Consider the following 22240-nt stretch of genomic DNA (forward strand, 5'->3'; position numbering starts at 1 on the left):
GCTGGGAATCTGTACCTTCAAGCCGTTGCCCCTTCCCCCCTCCTCCCCTCCTCTCCCCCTCCCCCACTGCCCTGCCTTCCAAATTAGGGGATTTGGCTCCTAGCCAAAGTTTTAGAGCCCTCCGCACCAGGCCAGCCCACCCCCACCCCTCCCAGGTTTGCAGGGTCCTTTGGGTGGTAGCTACCTGCATTCTTCTCACCCTCTGCCCTTTGTTGTTATTCCCCTTTCCCTCTCCTTTGTTTTCTGTACATTCCCCAAAAGGGTGAGGCCAGGCAGAAAAACACAGACACAAATGGCTGGGAATTTCCAGCACAGGCTGAATAATAGGCATCTGGGAGCCACGATATACGTGAGTGTGTGTGTGTGTGTACACGCCCTGCTGCCCCTGTGCGACTAATAGCTCAGGAGACCACCTGTGCCCCATTTACTTCTTCTCAGTCATGTGCTTTCCTGGATAAATAATGTTTCAGCTGCTGGGATTAAAGTAAAGATCTAGTGCTAGGCTGGCTTTCCCCAGATGACCGCAAACTTCAATGGCCAGACCCATGCAGGATCTCATTAATCTCACCAAATCGGCTGGTGGTGGTGATGCCTCTGAACCTAGGAGAATTCCAAAGCAGGGAATGTTTTGGAAGAGATGCCCCTCTCTTACCTTCAAGGGATCTGTTGCCCCCAGAGGACAGAACAGAATTATTTATAATGAGCCTCTTGTTTTTTAGCCATACAGGAGTGTAATGTAACATGGTGATCTTCGGCTGTATGACTTTAGGCAAGTTGCTTAACCTTTCCGAGCTTTGATTTTCTCCTCTGTAGAATAGGAATAATAACAACTCTCCTTGTAGGGGAAGATGTCATAAGATAATCCTTGCTGAACACTTAGAAAAATGACGTGCCCATAGTGAGCTCTTGGTAAATTAGAATCTACGATCATGCGATGGATGTTTCCAAAGGGTTCGAAACATCCTATTTCTATTCACTTTTGTTATTGGTTACCCAAACAAGACTTTAGAATTATAGGATGTGTATAAAGAAAAGCAGTCTTCCTGGTTTTCGGTAAAGTAAGATGAAGACATGTTATAGTGTCAGCAAGCAGATAAAAATAATTTGTAATTTGCATAATTTTTTCCCTAAGCTAATAGATGCTGTTCAAATTGGTGTAACTTTTTTCCTCTAAATTGCTTTTGAACTTGGCAAGGTCAAAACTCAGGAATCCCAACTAATTAGAAGCAGACTAGCAAGACACCTGAATCTTAGACTTGGACAGAATGGGAAGTTAGTTTCAACATCAGTCTCTCTGAGTTTTTCTGGCTTGCTGCCCCTAGGCATTCAAGAGGGCTGCTCTTCTTGCCGCCTTGGTGTTGGTGAGATGCCACATGACCAGTTCTGAACTGGCAGTGGGAGTAAAGTTTGTCAAACCAGATTCAAACATTTAATTATCGGTGAGAGAGCCTTCAGAACTTTTAGTTCCTTGGGTCCAGAACTTGGCAATATTCCAGAAGATGACAGGTCCATTACCCCAGGTCCCAGGTTCTGAGGATGACTCAGAACCCCCAGCCACAGAAAGAGCCCCAGCAGATCTATGTGGAAGAAACAAAGATTTGTGGTTTTAAACCACTGATTTGAGGCTATTTGTCATTGCAACATAACCTAGCCTATCCTGATTGATGCAGCAATCAGGAAGAAGAAATATATTACTTGGTCTAAGTAGGAGTGACTTGTCAGTAATGTGCATGATGCTGTTAAAAGGCTCGAACCATTCCCTTAACTGGGGTGAACAAGCTTTCCGTTATCAAGCTCACCTCTCTTCACTTGCTCTCTTGGCAGACGGGATGAAGTTCATCCTTAGCCCACCAGCTGTCAATGGATTTATCTGGGATTCTCACTGAGTGGAGCTGGAAAGGAGAAGGGTTTTGTAGTTGCTTTGAGATACACTGATACTCGGGAGTTCTAATGACTCAGATACGCTGGTGATCACTGCAGCAGACAAGGAAGTAAATAGAGAGAAGAATATTAAAATGATTGAGCACCAGCTGTTTGCCAGATGATCTACATTAACCAGTCTTTCACGTACCTCCTAAGCCCAGAAGCCCAACCAGGGTAACCTAGGCCTGTTGGCACAGAAATCAAGCATAGTTCTAGGGACTGACAAGTGCACGTTCCGTGTCTTTGTTTTCCTAGAGGATTTCAACTGGCCTGCTGGCTCCAGGCTCATTTCCCCTGATGCTGGTTCCCCCGTTCTCACTCCATGCCCCCACATCACCTTTGGCACACATTTTTTTTTTTTTTTAACATCCTCAAGTCAATCTTCTCTCTCATACCTCTGAGCCATTGCACTGGCTGTTCTCTCTTCCTGGAATAACTTCCCCCTTCACTGTTGCCCTGGCCAACTCCTACTCATCCTTTGGTCTCAGCTTAGATGTCACTTCCTCCAAGAGGCCTTCCCTGACTTAGCTTAACGAAGGCTCCCTGCCACGGGTACTCACCTCACCTGCGCCCATTATATCCCTCATGTGACCCAGCTTGTTTCATGGTGCTTCCGTAAGACCCGTGAGAGCAGTCACGTGTGTGTCTTCTTCCCTCTGTGCTCCAGTGACCGCCACAGGTCCTGGAAGAAGAGAAAGAGGGGAAGGGCCAGGGCCCACAGCTGTCTGTGTCCATTGGCCCTCTCTGACCTGGTGCCTGTGCCACACCCCTTTCTGATTTATTCAAAGCCCGCCCATCCATGGCGGGAAGGTGCATTTCAAGGCATTTCCTGGTGAAAATATTTAACGGCCTCAAAGGGATGTCAGAGACTGAAAGTGGTCTTCTGTGAAGATGAGTTCAAGTCACCCTGGAAACTCTCTGACCCTCCGCCGTCTTATCCTGGTCAAGAAATTGCTCCTCAGGCCCAGCAAGGACCCCTGGGAAGCCTGGACTGGGTCAAGGCTCTGACTGTCACCCAAACCCACAGAGGGGTGAGCAGGTGGAGGGGGAACCGAGCATCCCTGGGATCTCAGGAGTCTCAGCGTGGGCGCTTCTGCCTGCCTAGCCATTTTCCCGGGTCTTCCATTCTCCTCCCCACCCCCCGGTTCTCACTGTCCCTGTGTGGCCCGTTTCCTCGTTTTTATATATCATCATGACTGCCATCGACGTGATGGAGTTGAAGTCCCGTCTGCGTGAGCACTGAGAGGCCAGGTACGTAGGCCCGGGTCCTCTTTCCAGGGTGCCAGGAGCAGTGGGGCCCCTGGGCGGGATGGGGAGCAGGTGAAGGAGGAGGAGTCATTCATTTATCGCCAGAGACGCCGGTGAACAGGATACTGGCCTCGTCCTCCTCGGGGGCTTCACTGTCCCTGTCACACGCCACTGCGTGCCTTCGAATGAGTTTTCTCATTTAATCCCTTCCTCGGGTTTCAGATGATGTCCTACTAATAGGAGCCCCATTTTCTAGATGGAAGTGCTGAGGCACAGACCGATTAAGGGAACTTACCTTGACCAACAGCAGGCAGTCCAACTCCAGACACCCCACTCTACTTTTTGTAAATTGTAGTATAGTTATTGTATGCAACAGCATACAATGTAAAAAGAAAGAAATACATGGATACCTGTCAACACACATGACTCTCAAGTTCAACACTACAAGATGTGAAAGTACAGATACAGTATGACAGTGTTAATATGAAGCGTAAAAACATGCATAAACAGTGCTATATATTGTTTAGGGACATACACATATTAGTAAAATATGAAGAAATGCATGGGACTAATGGATGCCCAATTCAGTTTTCTCTAATGCATAGAGGGATGGAACAGGAGAGGCACACGGGGCCACCGTGAGCAGTAATATTGACTCTTACCTGGTGGCGAGTTCATGGGTATGGTTAATGGTGCTGGTGTCCCGCCCAGAGCCCCACTCCCTTTGGCTGCTTTTGCTTCTAACTCTCACTTTAGAGCCCCCGCGGGGCCAGGCAGAAGCTCCCTGGGGGGCTGTGCCTGACGTCACACCTTCTCTGGGCTTCCATCCCTTCCCTGCCCTCATTCCCATGCTCCTCCCCATCTCCCCTGAGAGCACATCCTTAATGAGCCCAACCTCAGACATCGGAGAGAGCCAGTCACCCTGCTCCCCAGCCTGTACCCCACAGGGAGGGCAGGGATGAGGGGGAGCTGGCTGGGGGAGGAGAGGTCGGACAGGCTAAGAAAAACTTCAAGGAGTAGATGGTACAGATACACAGCTCCCTAAGGACATCTATACATTCAATGTGATCCCAATAAAAATACCAAATTATTTTTGGAGTTAAATTAGGTAGTTTTAGTTTCATCTAAAAAAAAAAAAAAAACAATGAGTCTGGAGAGTTGATGGGACGAGGCAAGGCAGGAAGGAGGGAGATGCTGAAGCAAGTGGGGTTGAGGGGAAAGCCCCGCGTGTGGTAGGACAAGCCACAACCCACGTGGCTGGGCCCGGAGGGCTGCTGAGGCGCCGGCTTCTCTCTGGAAAGGGAACAGGGCCTTAGCCTCCTCTGGGGGCTCATACTTCCCAGGTCTGGACCCTGCTCAGGAGTGGCCACACCCCTTCTGCACCATCAGCCCTCACTGGGGGAGCCATGATCCACGCAGGACTGTGCCACGTGTCGAATGGCCCAACGCCGCTGCTCTTGTCCCTGTTGGCTTGTCTGCAGTGACTCAGATTGGACAGGAATGCGGGGAAACCCCTAGACTTTCAAAGAGACCAGATCCACCAGGCTCCTTAGAAAGGGTGCCATGTTCTCCTTCCAGGATGCTGGGCTCTGAGCGCTGACCCTGGTGCTGAACAAACCTTTCTTGGGAGCACGAGGGTCAGATTGGATAGGAAGGACCCCACCCCCACCCCCACCCCCAACCCCCCCAGACAGGCTGCCAGGCTCGGAGCAGGCTGCAGCAGACCTCTGACATCCGAACGAAAGATCCGTCATTGCTCCCTGAGGGCTGAGTGCCTTGAACCGGTCACTCGGCAGCACAGCCTGGAATTGTCCCAGTGCTGTCAAGAGACCAAAGACCTGCCTGTGAAATAACTTGGAAACTGGGACAAATGCTCCCCAGAAAGAGAGAGTTGGACTCTAGCAGTGAATAAAAGGAACTGTTTTACAGGGCTGGAGCAGGAGCCCAGATGGAGTGCTAAAGCCCAGGCACGAGAGAGAGTGAGACAAGTCCATCACCGGTAAGAGTGAGACTGCATGAGAAGTGCTTCTGTACTCTGCCCCCGGAACAATATCAGCTATTATTCATCCACTCACTGAATTCTACCAGTATGTAGAATATGGCCCACTATGTGCCAGGGGATATGCTTCACTGAAAGGCCTTTGTCCCGTGGAACTTACATTCCAGTGGGGATGGGGGTAGGGGGATACGGGTAGGAGACAGGCAATGAACAGCAGGCAGAATAAGTAAGTCAGTGGTATAGTATGTTTGAGGGTGGTAAGTATTACAGCAAAAAGAAAAAGAAAAAATAGAGCAGAGGAAGAGGTGGGGGTGGGTTGCAGTTTTAAATAGGGTAGACCTCACTGAAAAGTGACATTTAAGTAAAATTTGAAGGAGGTGAAGGAGCGAGGCACACAGGTATCCAGGGCAAGAACATGCCAAAGTTAGCAGGGTAGGGATGGGTGCAGAGCACGCAGGGCCTTGAAGCTGCCGTGGGGTCCTTGGTTTTTCCTCTGAGTGCGATGGAAAGCCATGGAGATGCTCTGATCAGAGGACACTCACGTTCCCTGTGGCAGCTGTGCTGACAATAGACTGTAGGGAGCAAGGATGGAGGTGGGGAGACGGCCAGGAGGCAGTGTAGGAATCCAGGGGAGAGATGATAGGCTCTGGATGGATTCTGGAGTCAGAGCCAGGCGATCACCGGACAGATGGGAAGTGGGGGGTGAGAGAAAGAGGCGTCAAGGATGGCACCCAGGTTTCTGGCCAAGTAACCGGACGGAAGGGGCTGGCAAAGAACAGAGGAGGAGCAGGTGTGGGAGTGAATGGGAATGGGGAATTCAGTTTTGGACTTGGTGGTTTGCGACATCTGTTTGACACGTTGAGTAGGCAGCTGATATACAAGTCTGGAGTTGGCGGGAGGAATTTGGGAGTCATTGGCATAGAGATGATATTTAAAGTCAGGAACACGTACTATTTGCCAGATATAGGCACTAAGGCAATTGATGAGAACTCAAACCTTCTAATGCAGTTACTATTATTATTTTCATTTTATAGATGTGGAACCTAGGCTCAGAGGGAAATGACTTGCCTGAAATCCCACAACTTGCCGATGGCAGAGCTAAATTCAAACCCGGGTTACCTGACTGTGAGTCTTTGTTCCCAGCCCCTCGGCTCCACAGTGACCCCCTTGCTTAATCCGTTATGGCATGCCATATATGAGAAATGGGTAGAATTTGGTTTGCGGAGAAGGGGATGGGTAATCTAGAAAAGCAGAGGACAGGAGCCGCAAACCCAGGCACAGAGTATAAGGTGAACCCTGGGGATCCGTGAGATGAGACTGACTAGGGAGGGATGGATCAGATTGACAGTAGGGCTTAAAGACTGGCCTGAAGAGTTTCTAGTGGAGGCAGAAGGAAGCAGGGAGCCATCGATGGTTCTTGAGGGGGGCAGTATGTCGTCAGAGCAGCCCTTGAGAAAGACCTATCAGACATAAGCATGCAGGTGGGTGGTGTCTAGAAGACCAGAGAGGAGGAAATAGGATTGGAAATTGTTGATACAGTCTGGGTGTGAAGGATTCATGTTGAGCCAGTGGGAATGAGAGGAAGTGAGAAAGCTGAGCGTTGCCTGACGACATCGCTGAGCAGAGTCTGTGCCTGATGCAATGTGGGGGCTGGAGGCGAGGAATGAGTCAAGGGCAAAGTTTCAGACCAGTGAGGCAGATGGGGAGGTAGGGAATGATATTGGCTTGAACAGAAAAGAGGGAAGTTGGTGGAAAGGGAACTTGGTTCTGCCTTTCTGGTTCTTGAGGCTGAGTGAGCCGTGAGTGGACAGCTTTCTTCCTCTCTGGGGCTCACAGTCAGTGTGGGTGACAGACGTGCACAGAGCCGGCTAGATCGCAAGGCAGAGAGAGCTAAGGCAGCTGACAGTGCCGGCAAGAGGAGGCCAGAGGATGGGGTGGAGTCCAGGGGTGTGTGTTTTATCTGTCACCGGCAGAGGCTGGGGACAGAGATTTAGGAAGCATCCATTCCAAGATCAAAGACCTGAGTGGAGACATCAGGGAGGGAGAAAGGGTTGCTTGAGGTGAAAACACACCCTAGGACAGAGCCCCGGGCATGCTTCTGCCACAGGCTAGCTCTGTACCCTTGGAACAGTTTCTTTTTCTTTTTTTTTTAAATTAATTAATTTCTTTTAATATCTTTATTGGAGTATAATTGCTTTACAATGGTGTGTTAGTTTCTGCTGTATAACAAAGTGAATCAGCTATACATAAACATATATCCCCATATCTCCTCCCTCTTGCGTCTCCCTCCCACCCTCCCTATCCCACCCCTCTAGGTGGACACAAAGCACTGAGCTGATCTCCCTGTGCTATGCAGCTGCTTCCCACTAGCTCTCTATTTTACATTTGGTAGTGTATATATGTCCATGCCAATGCCACTTCTCACTTCGTCCCAGCTTACCCTTCCCCGCCCCCCCATGTCCTCAAGTTCATTCTCTATGTCTGTGTCTTTATTCCTGTACTGCCCCTAGGTTCTTCAGAACCTTTTTTTTTTTTTTTTAGATTCTATATATATACTTGTTAGCATACGGTATTTGATTTTCTCTTTCTGAAGTGGACCAGTTTCTTAACCACCGTGGTTGGCCCCCAGTTTCCTCATCTGTAAAATGTAGATAATAATAGCTCTTACCTCCTAGGGCTGTTGTGAGGACAAAGTAAACCCATCCATGCATCCACTCACCCATAAACGTAACTGCTAAGAATCTCGCCCAACCTGGGGTGAGAGCTCAGGGATGTTACTGAGGAGAGGAGCCCACAAGGAGCTCAGGCAGGAGCCATGTGTCGAATCCCATGGGGAGGAATGTCAAGAAGGGAAGCGGGTTCTCGGTGATGACAAGGAGACTCATCAAACCAGCTGGGGATGAAGAACTTTACATATATCATCTCAGTTCATTTTCCCAGCAATACCATGAGGGAGAGTCTACCAACATGTCCATTTTACAGATGGGGACAGTGAGGTTCATAGTCTTGTTCTTGGGTCACACAACCAGGGACAGATAGATGAAGGACTGGGGCTGTAGGTAATGCTTCCAGAGCACCTGCTGGTAACCACTGCCCCACACTTCCCTCTGTGAGGGGATGGGAAGTTCAAGGAGTGGCCATGGAGGGGGTGATGTTGAGAGGCCTAGAGAGAGTCACTTCCCCAGAGTGTCAGTGCCAGAAGCCACAGTCTAAGAATTAAATCACACGTGGGTCAAGAGGAAATTGGTAGTGGGAGATGTAGACCACACATAGGAGAAGTTTGGTCCTGAATAAAAGGGGAACTAGGAGGACAGTGTGCTGGGGGTTAGGAGAGAGGGGAGTTGGGGGCAAGGAGAGGTTTTATGGAAGCAGAGAAATGGGATCATGTCATCAGCAGAGGGGAAGGGGACCGTGGGGTGGGAGATTGTGAGGAGCCAGGAGGTGGGAGTGTAATGGAACGAAGAAGGACCTTCTGGAACGAAGAAGGGATGAGATCAAAGCCACAGTTGAATCAATTTAGGTTTGGCAAGAGGCAGGAAATGGCCACAACCCACAAGGAAGCTGTGAACTAGATGGAAAAAGAATCAAAGAGTGCCTTGGTTGGGTTCCTCCACCTCATCCATGACAGAAGGATTCAGGTGTATCTCATGAACCGGTGGGACACACTAGATCAAAAATCACTTGTCCTTGGGACTTCCCTGGTGGTGCAGTGGTTAAGAATCCGCCTGCCAATGCAGGGGACATGGGTTCAAGCCCTGGTCCGGGAAGATCCCACATGCTGCGGAGCAACTAAGCCCGTGCACCACAACTACTGAGCCTGCGCTCTAGAGCCCGTGAGCCACAACTACTGAAGCCCACGTGCCTAGAGCCCGTGCTCCGCAACAAGAGAAGCCACCGCAATGAGAAGCCCGCGCACCGCAATAGGAAGCCCGCGCACCGCAACAAAGAGTAGCCCCCGCTCGCTGCAACTAGAGAAAAAAGCCCACACGCAGCGACAGAGACCCAACACAGCCAAAAAAAAATTTAAAAAGTCACTTGTTCTGGGGTGAAGGAACCACTAGATAGAATGGAAGCTGGGCCCAAGCTGTACTTCAGAAATGTGTAAGTGTCCATCCATCCATCCATCCATCCACACATCCATGCGTCAATTCACCCATCCATGCATCCACTCACCCAGCCATCCATCCATCCATCCATCCCTCATTCGTCCATCCATTCACCCATCCATCCAACCACCCACCTCTTCATCCATTCAATAAGCATATTTTATGGAGTACTTACTGGGTGCTAGTCCTGGAGGTACAAGCTGAAAGAAGCCCCATAGCACAGGGAGATCAGCTCGGTGCTTTGTGACCACCTAGAGGGGTGGGATAGGGAGGGTGGAAGGGAGATGAAAGAGGGAGGGGATATGGGGATATATGTACACATATAGCTGATTCACTTTATTATACAGCAGAAACTAACACAACAATGTAAAGCAATTATACTCCAATAAAGATGTTAAAAAAAAAAAAAAGAGAGAGAGATCCTGTTTTCAAGGAGTTCACAGCAATAAACCAGCCATCACAATGCAATGGAAAGAGAGCATAATGGGGAAGTCAGTGACCTATGATGACACAAAGGAAAATTGGAGCTGAAGGAAGGAAGTGAGAGTTTAAGCTGTGATCTGAAGGAGGGTAGGAATGAAAGGTGGTGGGGTGTGGGGAGCAGAGAGAGTGTTCTAGATGGGAAGCAGGGGACAGGCTGTGCAAAGGCTTGAGTAGTGTCAGTGAGAGCCTGGCATTTTCAAGGAACTGAAAAATCATCGATGTGGCTGGAAAAAAGTGACATGGTAGGTGGCAGGGCTGGGCACAAAAGTTGAGGCTGAGAAGTCGGTGGGAATCTGGACCTCATCCTGAGGGTAATGAAGGATTTTGCAAGGGGAGAGCCTTGCTGACATTTGTGTTTAGGGAAGATCACTGGGCTTTAGAGAGGATGGACCGGAGGGCAAGGCTGGGAGCGGGGAGATGAGTGTGGGGCCGTGGTCCAGCAGAGAGATGCAGGGGTGGCCATGTGGATGGTGAGAAGGAAATGGATTCAAGACATGTCTAGGTGGCCGACTCAGTAGGAGGGGAGTGGGGGAAGAACCCAGGGCAGGGATGACCCTTGCGTTTCTGACCCGAGGAACCAAGCAGACCCGCAACCTGTCAGGAACAACGGACATCAGTGCATCAGTGAGTACATCAGGCCCTCAGGGCAGGGGAGTGGGACATATCTTGGGACTGGAGGATGGAGATAACTTTGGGGACCTGCACACCTCGGCCCCCATGGGCAGGGCAGGGCAGGACGAATCTAGCTTCAGCTGCCAGAGGATGGAACTGAGTAGACAAAACGCTCCATCTCCTGCAGGAGACCCTGGGCCTCAGCTGACATGGGTGTGACCCACAGTGACAACTTTGCTGCCCCAGCGACAACTGTGCAATTTGAAGATGATAAAGAGCTTCCACACCCCAGCAACCCGGTTCCTGCTCGGTGGCTTGGGGCTAAGTTTTGGGGGGTGTGACAGCAGCATCCCTGGTTCCCGCCCAGCCCGTGGTAGAGCCAGGGGTGGGCCAGGAACCCTCCCTCCCTCCTTCACCTGAAAGGAAGCCGGAATCAGGCTGGTCCGGCTCCTTCAAGCTAGATCTGGGGCGGGGCATGTTGACCCTGCTAGCTGGTTTTACCCTCGAGGGACTGCCCGTGGCAGCGGTGGCAGGGCTGGGGCAGGAGGGGTGGCAGGTGAATAGGCAGGTGTCTGGGCGGCTTGAGGCAGAGGTGTTGAGACCTCTGGAAGCCTCGCCACTTCCTCCCGCTCCGATGCAATTCCCCTGTGATGCCGTTCTCTTAGCAGGCCTGTATCTGGCCTGCTTCCCTGCCTGTGCCCGCCCCCTTCCTCCATCTGGAGCGCCCCCTCCCCTGCGGCCCCTCTCAGCCTCCCTCCCTCTCCCTCTTCCAGGGCGCATTCCTGATCCCCCTGACAGACCTTCGAGGCCACATAGCACCATAAAGGCCTTTTGAGACCCTTATCACAGGCCCACCCTCCAGGACACTCATCTGGAAGGTCCCTTGGAGTTTGTTTCACAGCTGGGAGAACCAAAGGGGAATAAGTGGGTTAATCCCTGGTGAGGAAACCACCTCAAAAATGTCCCTGGTCACTTCTGTCTCTCGCAAGTTAGGCTGAGAGATGCACTCATCCCTCCAGTCCCTCTCCCCACACCCCGGTTCCTACGCCGTGTCACCAGCTTGCCTTTCCGTCCTGTACTCACTGAGTCAAGGCTCGTTGCGAGCCCGCTGTATGGCAGGCACTGTGCTTGGCGCTGGGGACACACACGGTGGTAAAGAAAGCAGACACGCTCCTGTCACCACGGAGTTTACTGTCTCGGTGTCACATCCAGGCCATCTTCCCCACTAGGGTTCCGTGCTGTTTTCCCCATTTATCTCTGCACCTTTGCTCCGTGCTCCCCTCATGTGAAATGCCCACCCCTCCTCTTGGTATGAGTCCTCCCACCCGCCCGGCCCAGCTCACTGGCTGCAGCCTCCTTGGGGCCTCCAACGTGGCCAACCTCTCCCCGCACCCAGGCCCTGCAGCCCTTTACCTCACCTGCACATTCCCCTGTGAGGCCAGGCCTTGTTTCTCCATGCTCACTTCCTGCGAACTCCCCCAAGGGCACGGGTGCCATCTTGCCTCTGCCCGCCCCATAGCCCTGGCACAGTGCTGGGCACGTGGCAGGGGCTCCCTGACACACTTGCTGCTCTGTTCCCCGTCCCTGGCTAGGCAGGCTGCGCCTGCCCACAGCCAGTCCGGAACCCTCTGCTCCTGCTCCTGCTCCTGTAACCTGTTCCCTAGAAGGGACAGGGCAACTTGGGTTCTTCCAGAGAAAAGTTCTGAGTCTGTGGCGAAACAAGGGAAACTCGAAACCCACTCAGGGGGTTCCCCAGCAGTGGGTGCTGGGGCGGCCTCGCTGTTAATAAAGCTGCTAATCATCATCATAACCGTTTACTGTTGTCCAACAGAGAAGAGCCCCAGTGGGAGGTGGAGTGTCCACAAGACGGGGGGCAGAAGCCACTAGGCAGAGGGCATGGGCAGCAGAGAGGATGCAGAGACTTCCATCCAGGAGGGGCTGCATCAGCAAACATGCCCCCTCTGCGTCCTCCAGGACACAGGCCCTCCCCGAGCACCTCTGGGCTTTTGTGTTTCCTTTCTGTCTCCAGGCCAGAGCTTCCCCTCCTCAGCCAGGGTGGCTGAGGGCACCAGCACCCCTTCCCCAGCTGGGCCTGTTCTCTTCTGACTCAGCAGGAGGGGGGCTGCTGGGCACTCCTCTGTGGGGGGTACAGGTTGCCCCCTCATCTGTAGGAAGCTGGTGCCAAAGATGTGCACAGACAGGAAGATGCCACTATCCTCCCCTCTGCTCCACTGCGTGTGCAAATGGAAACCTGCCCCGGGGATAGGAGGAACGGCCAGCGGGACAGGCTGGGGGCAGAAAACCCTCTGGGCTGTGGCTTGAGGAGTGGGTGGGGTTAGGGGTCTCTGGCAGGCGATGTGACCTTAAGAGAAGCAGACAAATTGTCCTCCACTAAGGGAGGACCCCATCTTTCTCAGACCTACAGTCTTGGTGGGGCCTCCTGAGTCCCCCTACAGGAAATGAAACTGAGGCCCAGAGAGGGTCTGTGAGCTTCCTAAGGTCACACAGCAAGGCCACGAGAGAGCATCCCACCCACAGGGTGGTTCTACCATGGACAGGAGGACTCCCCCAACGAGGAAATGAAGCAGCCCAGCCTGGGGGAGGTGGCCCTGGGGGAGGAGGAAGAGCACATGACCTCCTCCTATGATCTAGTCCAGCGTCATGGTTTCCTTTCACAGGTGAGCCATGAGGGCTGATGAGGTTATAGTCTGAGATCTGTTCCTGGTAGAGTTGGGTTTCAACAAACAGCGCCTGATTTTAAACTACCCTACAAAGCTGAAGTAATCAAAACAGTATGGTACTGCACAAAAACACATAGATCAATAGAACAGAATAGAGAGCCCAGAAATAAGCCCACACTTATATGGGCAATTAATCTGCAACAAAGGAGGTAAGAATACACAATGAGGAAAAGACAGCCTCTTCAATAAATGGTGTTGGGAAAGCTGAATGACTACGTGCAAAAAAATCAAACTGGACTACTTTCTCACACCCTATACAAAAATAAGCTCAAAATGGATTAAAGACTTAAATGTAAGACTTAAAACCATAAAGCTCCTAGGAGAGAACATAGGCTCAGTTCATGCTCTCATGAACTGAGAAATAACCAGTATTGGCATATAACCTGTACTTTTTATCTGTGTGCATAGATTACATTTTTAATGTACAGTTTTATAAAATATACCATATATGCTGTTTAAAAAACATAAAAAAGAGAACATAGGTAGTACACTCTTTGACTTTGGTCTCAGTAATATTTTTTTTGGATAGGTCTCCTCAGGCAAGGGAAACAAAATCAAAAATAAACAAATGGAACTACATCAAACTGAAAAGTTTTGGCACAGCAAAGGAAACTATCAACAAAACAAAAAGGCAGCCTACTGAATGGGAGATTATATTTTCAAATGATATATCTGATAAGGGGTTAACACCCAAAATATACAAAGAACTCATACAACTCAACATCAAACAAACAAACAAAAACCAACCTGATTAAAAAATGGGTAGAGGAACTGAATAGACATTTTTCCAAAGGAGACATACAAATGGCCAACCGGCACGTGAAAACGATGCTCATCTTCACTAATCATCAGGGAAATACAAATCAAAACCACATGAGCTATCACCTCACACCTCAGAACGGTTATAATCAACAAGACAACAAGTAACAAGTGTTGGTGAGGGTGTGGAGGAAAGGGAACCCTTGTGCACTGTTGGTGGGAATGTAAGTTGGTGCAGCTACTGTGGAAAACATTATGGAGGTTCTTCAAATAATTAAAAATAAAACTACCATGGAATCCAACAATTCTACTCCTGGGTATTTATCTAAAGAAAACAAAAACACTAATTTGAAAAGATATATGCACCCCTATGTTTATTGCAACATTATTCATAACAGTCAAGATATGGAAGCAACCTAAGTGCCCATCAATAGATGAATGGATAAGGAAGATGTGGTATATATATACATATAAAAAAGAATGAAATAAAAAAGAATGAAATCTTGCCATTTGTGACAACATGGATGCACCTAGAAGGTATTATACCAAGTGAAATAAATCAGATAGCGAAAGACAAATACCATATGATTTCACTCACATGTGGAATCCAAAAAACAAATGAACAAACATAATAAAACAGAAACAGACTCATAGACACAGAGAACAAACAGGTGAATGCTAGAGGGGAGAGGCGCAGGGGGATGAGTGAAATAGGTGAGGGAGATTAAGAGGTACAAACTTCCAGTTTGCAAAATAATTGAGTCACTGGGATGAAATGTGCAGCATAGTGAATATAGTCAATAGTATTGTAATAACTTTGGTGATTTTGTAATGTATAGAAATATTGAAACGCTATGTTGTACTATTGGAACTAACAGTGTTACAGGTCAATTAGAAACAAAAACAAAACAAAACAAAAACAACAGCACCTGCTGTTGTTTTCATCACTGGTAATGAAATGGTAATAATGGCTCAGTGATTAACACAGAGCTGACCCTGAGAGGGTCAGATGCACCAGACACCCTGTTGCAGGGGTGGGTGGGTGTCATTCTGAGCTGCCTCTGGTTGCTCAGGGACGGGGTGGAGTCAGGCCTAGACCCCACGTGTCAGAATCAAAGTCCAGGGTGGCCCTGGTGAGATGCAGCCTGTGGAGGTGGGCATGGGACTCTCCTTCTAGCTAAGGGACTCCCATAATCTGGTTCGGGGGGAGCCCTGAGCAGACTGTTGGCCATTTTCTCTGGTGGCCAGGAGACTGACCTGATGCAGGGATGCTGTAGCCCATGGGGTTCGTGGAAATTCTGCTCAGGGCCTGGCTGGGACTGGACCCTGACCACATGCCCAGTGCAGACTTGGCTCTGCTAGGAGCCAGAGGGAACTTGGCTTCCCAATCTCTACAGATTGGGACTACATGGTGATTCAGTCCTGCTGGGCTCTGGCCTTCTGTGGTCCAGGGCCCAGCTTAGGGAAGGACCCACAACCAAGTCTGTCTGGGCGTCAGACCTTTCTCAGAATGAGACGGAGCTCTCCCTGCAGAGAGACGCCGTGTGCCCGTGCAGCCTGCCGACCGCCTGAGGAGGCCTTCCTGGCACCCTGAAGCCCCTCCGGGCCCAGGTTAAGCAGCCCCTCTTGGCCCCTGCCTGGCCGTCCTCCAGCCCAGGGCGCTGTGCGTGAAGGAGGCTCGCCAGCCTCAGAGCAGGGGTGCACGCAGCTTAGGATGGAGGCTTTTTGGTTCTGCTAATTGAGGAACCAAGAAATGTCTCCTGTGAAAGGAGAAGTGTGTCACGGCCCCCGGACACACATAACCCACCTCTGTCCCCAGCTGAGTGTCTATTCTCTGGAAAGCCGCAAATATTCCAAGACTGGGCTTCTGCCGAATCACCTCAAATGCGTCGAACTCCATGGGTCTAGGGAAGGATGTGGGGGGAGGTGACAGGAGGCGGGGCAAGATCCCCAAAGACGTTAAATAGGTCACCTCCGCACTTGGTGCTCATCCTGGTCTCCCCTGAGCAAAGAGACCCACACACAGAGACCTTCTCCTGGGCTCCCGGCACCATGACCTCCCTGAAGATGCTGCTCCTGGCCGCCCTCCTCCTGGGGGCTTCCCTGCAGGACACCCACGCAGGTGAGGGCAGATCAGAGGCAGCAGGAGGAAGGGACACAGGGCAAGGAGGAGTGGGGGCACTGAGGCTACAGCAGCTGCACACACACATTATTCCTACACCCCACTTATTCCTACAAAGATGCGAGAGGCCGGCAGCAATAGGATTTTGAGGGAGGCATTCAAAGGAAAATGATGATGATGAGAAGGAGGAGGAGGAGGAGGAGGAAGAGGATGGAGATGAGGACGAGGAGGAGGATGCCCCAGGACTTGGGGCTCAGCTTCCGAGGAACAAAGTACTTGCATGTCTCACACTGCAAATGTTGTGAGGCAGTGACTGTGGTTGTGTTTTGACAGTGGAAAAGGAAGAATTCTCACAAGTATTTGTTAGAGTCTATTTTATTAATGGGTCTTATATACAATGAGAGGATCAGCATTAAGGCAGGAGAACTGGTTCCCAGAGCAGGTGAAAAAAGAGATTTTTATACTCAGTTGGGAAAGGAAGACTGAGATAAGATTGTTACTTTAGAAATAAAGCTGGTTAGCGCCCTGCGTGGTGACATGGTGACACAGCTGCAGTCTTCGGGGTTATCTTAATGGGGTGATCTTCAGAGTTGGCTGCACGTTCACTCTCACTTCGTAAAACGCTGGGCCTGGTCAGCTCCGTGTTAGTCAAACCAAGTTCCACCCCCGAAGTGGTCAGAGGACAGTCAGAGTCTTCCTAGAAAACACTCTGTCACGGCCTTAATTGAAGTCACAGATTACCAGCTTGCCAGTTAGCAAGTGTTGGATATTTTTTCTTGTGCAAAGATGAGGACCCTGAGTCCCAGGAAAGTGTGTTCACACCTCGGACCTCCACTTTCTCATCTGTAGAATGGGGTAGTGACAGCACCTGTCTCCAGATGTGCTTGAGGGCTGAAGGGGCAGCGGTAGCAAAGGCTCAGCCCAGAGCCTGGCCCAGAGTCAACATTTGGTGATTAGGGGCTGGTCTGAGTGTGAGCACACACGGATGCACACACATGCAGAAACACACATATATGCACAGACTCCCCAAACACACGCAGATACACACATGCACACACACAGAGATCTCACATACACAAATATGCACACATACAGACACACACTCACAGGCACACACACAGACATGCATACACAAACCCTCCCATACACAGATACGTGAACAGACAGACACACAAACTCAAAGGGCCCCCCAAAGCACACACAGGACCTCATGCACACAATCGTGCACGCACTGACACACACAGACACACACAGATACACATGTGCAGACCCCTCACATACGCCCTACACAGAAATACAATTACAGACCCCCCCCCCACACAAGAGACCCCTCCCAACCACACAGACACACACATGCAGAAATACACACACACGGATCCACCCCGATACCACCGACACACACAGGCACACCAACACACATGCAGATATGCACACACAGACTCCACTCCAGACACACACACACACACACACACACACACACACGTGCAGACCCTCACAGCGCCTCCTCCCCATAGCCATGCACATGCCCTCCCCACGCAGACACCCGCAGACACAGCTGCTCCTGCTTTGTTTTCCCCGCAGCTCGAGGAGCCAATGTGGGCCGAGAGTGCTGCCTGCAGTACTTCAAAGGGGCCATTCCTCTCAGGAAGCTGGTGAGGTGGTACCGGACCCCAGGGGACTGTCCCAGGGATGCCATCGTGTGAGTCTACCTGTCCCCACCCTGCCCCTGTCCTGGAAGCTGAGTGTGGGAGAAGGCAGAGCCTGGAGCTCCCAGAAGGGCCACTGGGGAGAGGAGAGGAGAGAGCAGGGCCTTCGTCCCTTGACCCCCTGGCCCTGCTCCTCAGGGCAGCCCCCGTACCCCACACTGCGAGCCCCCAAAGGGCCCCAGGCTGTGAGGTCTAAGCTCTTCATTGATTTATGGGGAAACTGAGGCCCTGAGAGAGATGGGACAGCCCCATATCACAGGGCGGTCAGTGGCCCACGTGGTCACTTCCCAGGCCCTGGGCTTGAGCCCTGAGCACTGGGCCCCTCCCGGGCACCGCTCGTTCCCAGGCCTAGGTGGGTGCAGGCGGTCTGAGGGGGGGGGGGGCAAAGTCGTGCAGCCCCAGCTCCCTGGGAGGGCCAGGCCTGGCAGGGACCCCGGGGGGGTCAGGAATCACCGAGGACAGAGCCGGGAGTCTCAGAGCTGCCGCTGATGCCCTGGGTGACTTCAGGCAAGTTCCTGCCCCTCTTGCGGGCTCAGGGTCCTCGTCAGTGCAGGGCGAGGCTGGTCCTGGGCCTCTGGAAGGCCTTCCTGCCCTGAGCGCCTGCACGGTTTTCTCCCTCTGTGTAGGCTGGTGACTCTCCACGGCAGATCCATCTGTTCAGACCCCAAGGACGTGCAGGTGAAAAAGGCAGTCAAGCACTTGCAAAACACCACAAAGCCACGTGACCTGGCTGCGCAGCGGTCCTGACTGCTCCCTGGACCATCTGGAGTCTTCCCGCCTCCACGTTCACTCTCCCAGCCCCGAGCTCCCTGGGTCCGGTGGAGGCCTCACAAGGACAAAGAGGCCCCTTGTCCCCTTCTCTGATTAAAGTTTTTCTCCCCCAGTCTGGGTCAGCGTGTTCTGTCCACTCTGGCCTGTCGCCCTGGAAGGGCCCGCAGAGAACATGTAGTCTCGCCCTGTCCAGGTCGGAGAGGGAAACTGAGGCTTCGAGTGTGCAGACCACCTTAATGAGGGGAGGCCCGGGCAGGGGTAGGGCTGAGGGGGTCTGTGGGACGAGCAGGGCAGGGGTGACAAGAGGCCAGCAGGTCCTCCCCTCTGCTGCACGCAGGCAGAAGGGGGACCTGGGAAGGACCGTCTGGATTCTCTCCCATCTTATCTGCCCATGGAGTCCTTCCAGGCCTGCCCCATTCTCCTCCGTGACACCCCAGCTGATGCGGAGCTGAGGACACCCTTCGCCTTAAGCATTTGATCCAATTCCACAAATGGTTCTAGAATTCTTCCGCAGGCCAGGGTTCTGTCAAGTGCTGGGGAGCTCCCTGGCCCAGGGTCTCCCGCAGCCCCTTCCCCATCTCGCCCACCTCCCAGCCCCTACCAAACCCCGCAGCCCAGCCAGGCCCGGTCGGTCTTTGCAAGCCCAGCTCCACCTGCTCCCAGCTCCCTCTCCCGGCTCCACCCCCAGGCCGGCTCCCAGGGCCGGAGCTGCTCCACTGCGTCCCGAGCCAGACCCCCGCGCCCGCTCATCCCCGCTGCCCCCAGCCCTCGTCTCCCGCCCCAGCCCGGCCCCGTGGTTCCTGCCGACCTGAAGTGTGAGCCCCGCCCTACCAGGTGACATCTCACCCAGCCTCAGCCCAAGCCAGCCTCCAGGAAGCTGTCCCTGAGAACAGCTACCCCCGATTCTCTCTCTTGCTCTGATTCCTCCAGCTTTCAGGGACTCTGGGGCAGCCCGAGGGGGTTGTTCTCCCGTCGACTCCTGGGTGGGTCTGTAGTCCTGACTCCTCCGTTAGGCTGGGAGCTCAGTGAGTCTCCCTGGGGACCCCATAGTGCTCAGAAGGATGTGGACCAGGACCCATCCCCAGACCCCTCTGTCGAGGCCCAGCTCAGGACTGGAGCCTTGTGGGGTGGGGGAAGTTAGGGTCTTCGGATTCTAGTTCTGCCTCACTCTCCTGACCAGCTGTAGGCTGTGGCTTCTCTCTCTGGGACGAAGCCTAGGAGCAGGCGCAATGGGTCCTTCTCTCCTGGGATTCTGTGACCTATGTTGTTTGGCGGGGCTGCAATTGAGTTATTTTCAGGCAAAGCTTATGCCTTCTGCTGCCCCCCTGTGGCCAGTTGTCTTATTGCAGGGCAGATGTCAGAGCCAAGTCCACTTTCGAAGAGGGACAAGAATAAAACAGCAACAGTACTACTACTACTACTAATAAGGCTGATGATGGTGATGAACTGTGAACTTCTCTGTGAACCCAGGGTCTCCTCAGCCACAGGTGGGCTCTTTCCCTGCCCTGGTCCCAAGGAGTATCCCTTGAACAGCTGCCTTGGATCCAGAGTCCTTGGGGCAGCCCAGTCTGAATTCTTTGTGGAAAAATGTCATCTGGATACATGGGGTAAGGGGTGAGAAAAAGATGATCTCAAAATAGGGGGAGGCAAGGAGGAGCCCCTGGGACAGCAAAGGAGAACAAGGGCTGGGGCCCAGATCCCTCGCCCTGCCAGAAAGACACTCAGAGAACATGCATGTAATCCACTGCATTGAAAACTTGCCTTAAAAGAATCAAAACCCTTTTTTTCCTAGTGAAATATTCCTCAGAGGCCCATGTTGTGAACTCGGATAAGTGAAGGACTATGAGGAGGTAAGGGGTTACCCGGGGGGAGACCCTGAGAGTGACCGAGCCGGGGGGTGGCTTAAAGGTCCCTCAGTGAGGGAGAGGTGGAGCCAGGGCTGGCAACAAAATGCAGGATTCAGAATCCAAGTGTCTACTAGCAGAGTCAGGGTGCAATGTGGGTGGGGCAAGATGCAGGAGATGGGACCAGCCACCATGTTCCCCTGGGAAGAAGCCATTTTAAGGACTCGTGACTGGGAGACTTCCCATGACAGGCTAGTAGGGAGGTAGGAAGAAAGAGGACAGGGCAGGAACCAGAGAACACAGAACGGTAGGGAGGGGCGCTGGTCTCTCATTGTTCCTTCCACCTGAAAAGAGCTTTGCCTCCTCCACGTCTGAAATCCAGTCCCCCTTCAGAGCTCAGCTCAAATGCTGCCTCCCTCAAGAAGCCCTCCCTGGTCTCCTTGGTTGCAGTTGATGCCCCACTCCGTGTCCTCCACCAGCTCCCTGCTCTCACCTCAGCTTTACCACATTGTCCCCTGTAAATATAGATACTTGCATGTTTGACTCACTGATGAGCTCCTTGGGGCAGGTATTTGAGTCAGGCAACTCGGTACTTACTGACTCATTTATAAGGGGGGAAAAGTGCTTTGTGCATAGTGGACATTTGACATATATATTTTCATCAACAAGCCCCCGGGTGAATCCCATGAGGGGCACGTCAAGAAAGAAGCCCTCAGAGGAGCGGTGCCCTGATAACATAACTGGGCTTCAAGCCCGGCCTTGAAGTGGAATTTTGAATTGCGCTGCTCTTTGGTTTCCCACCAGAGGGCGCTCCAGCTCCCAATAAAGATTGAGCCTGATTGACGTCCCTGACCACCAGGGCCCTGGCCTCAGTGCTGTCCCCAGGGGCTGGGGTCACCTACATCCGACTGTAGCTGCTCAGGGCCTCGGGTCAGGGTGTCTGCGGTTGGCCAGTCCTTCTCCTAAGGGAGCAGAGGCAAGGAAACCACAAACGACGCTGCCAGGGGTTAACGAGATGAAGAGGAAGAAGGAAAACCACTGCTGGGAATTGCAGGGCCACTAATTCCAGATGCAACGTGGGCAGTGCTGAGAGCAGTGCGCCAGGGGCGTTCTCACCGTGTTTTCTTAGATTCTGTATTTGTCTATTTGGCATCCATTCATCACAAGTTACACCTCCCCTGTGATCCAGCTTTCGAAGGCATGCAAAAATCATATTGCAAACTCTCCAACCAATCCTGAATCCCCCAACCACTTCCTTTATATAACTCACTCCCCAAATGAATATTTCCCCAAATCACCCAGGGCCGGGTACCAGACAATGAGGGACAGCGCCCACGCCCTGAAGCCCGCTGGAATGACTCCCACAGGCAGTCCTCAATTGCTGACCCTGCCCTGCCTTGCTTTTTCCATGGAAACCCAATAAGGGTTGTGGCCTTGGCTTTCCCCTCGCTTCTCCTTCTGCCCTGCGTGGTGTGGCATGACCCCTTCTCTTAGGAAATGTAAGTAATAAATTCTTCTTTAATGGCATTCAGTCACCTACATACATTTAAATCCCATGGGTACATTTTATTTATTTATTTATTTTTATTGACGTACAGTTGATTTACAATGTTGAGTTAATTTCTGCTGTACAGCAAAGTGACTCAGTTATACATATACGTACATTCTTTTTTATATTCTTTTCCATTATGGTTTATCCCAGGACATTGAATATAGTTCTCTGTGCTATACAGTAGGACCTTGTTGTCCATCCATTCTTTATGTAATAGTTTGTATCTACTAACCCCAAACTCGCAATCCATCCCTCCCCCAATGCCCCCTCTCCCTTGGCAACCACAAGTCTGTCCTCTATGCCTGTTTCTGCTTTGTAGATAGGTTCATTTTTGTCATATTTTAGATTCCACATATAAGTGACATCATGTGGTA

General features: G+C 51.7%; 1 protein-coding gene across 1 annotated transcript; it reads left to right on the forward strand.

Annotated features, from left to right (window-relative positions):
• The first annotated feature begins 15923 nt into the window (after window positions 1-15923).
• Window positions 15924-18446, forward strand: CCL17 (C-C motif chemokine ligand 17). The gene is made up of 3 exons (XM_059905233.1): window positions 15924-15993; window positions 17575-17692; window positions 18326-18446. The coding sequence occupies exons 1-3, from the start codon at window positions 15924-15926 to the stop codon at window positions 18444-18446; spliced, it is 309 nt and encodes a 102-aa protein (XP_059761216.1).
• Window positions 18447-22240: the final 3794 nt, after the last annotated feature.

The sequence above is a fragment of the Balaenoptera ricei genome, chromosome 19 (assembly GCF_028023285.1).
Source record: "Balaenoptera ricei isolate mBalRic1 chromosome 19, mBalRic1.hap2, whole genome shotgun sequence".
NCBI classification, from domain to species: Eukaryota; Metazoa; Chordata; class Mammalia; order Artiodactyla; family Balaenopteridae; genus Balaenoptera; species Balaenoptera ricei.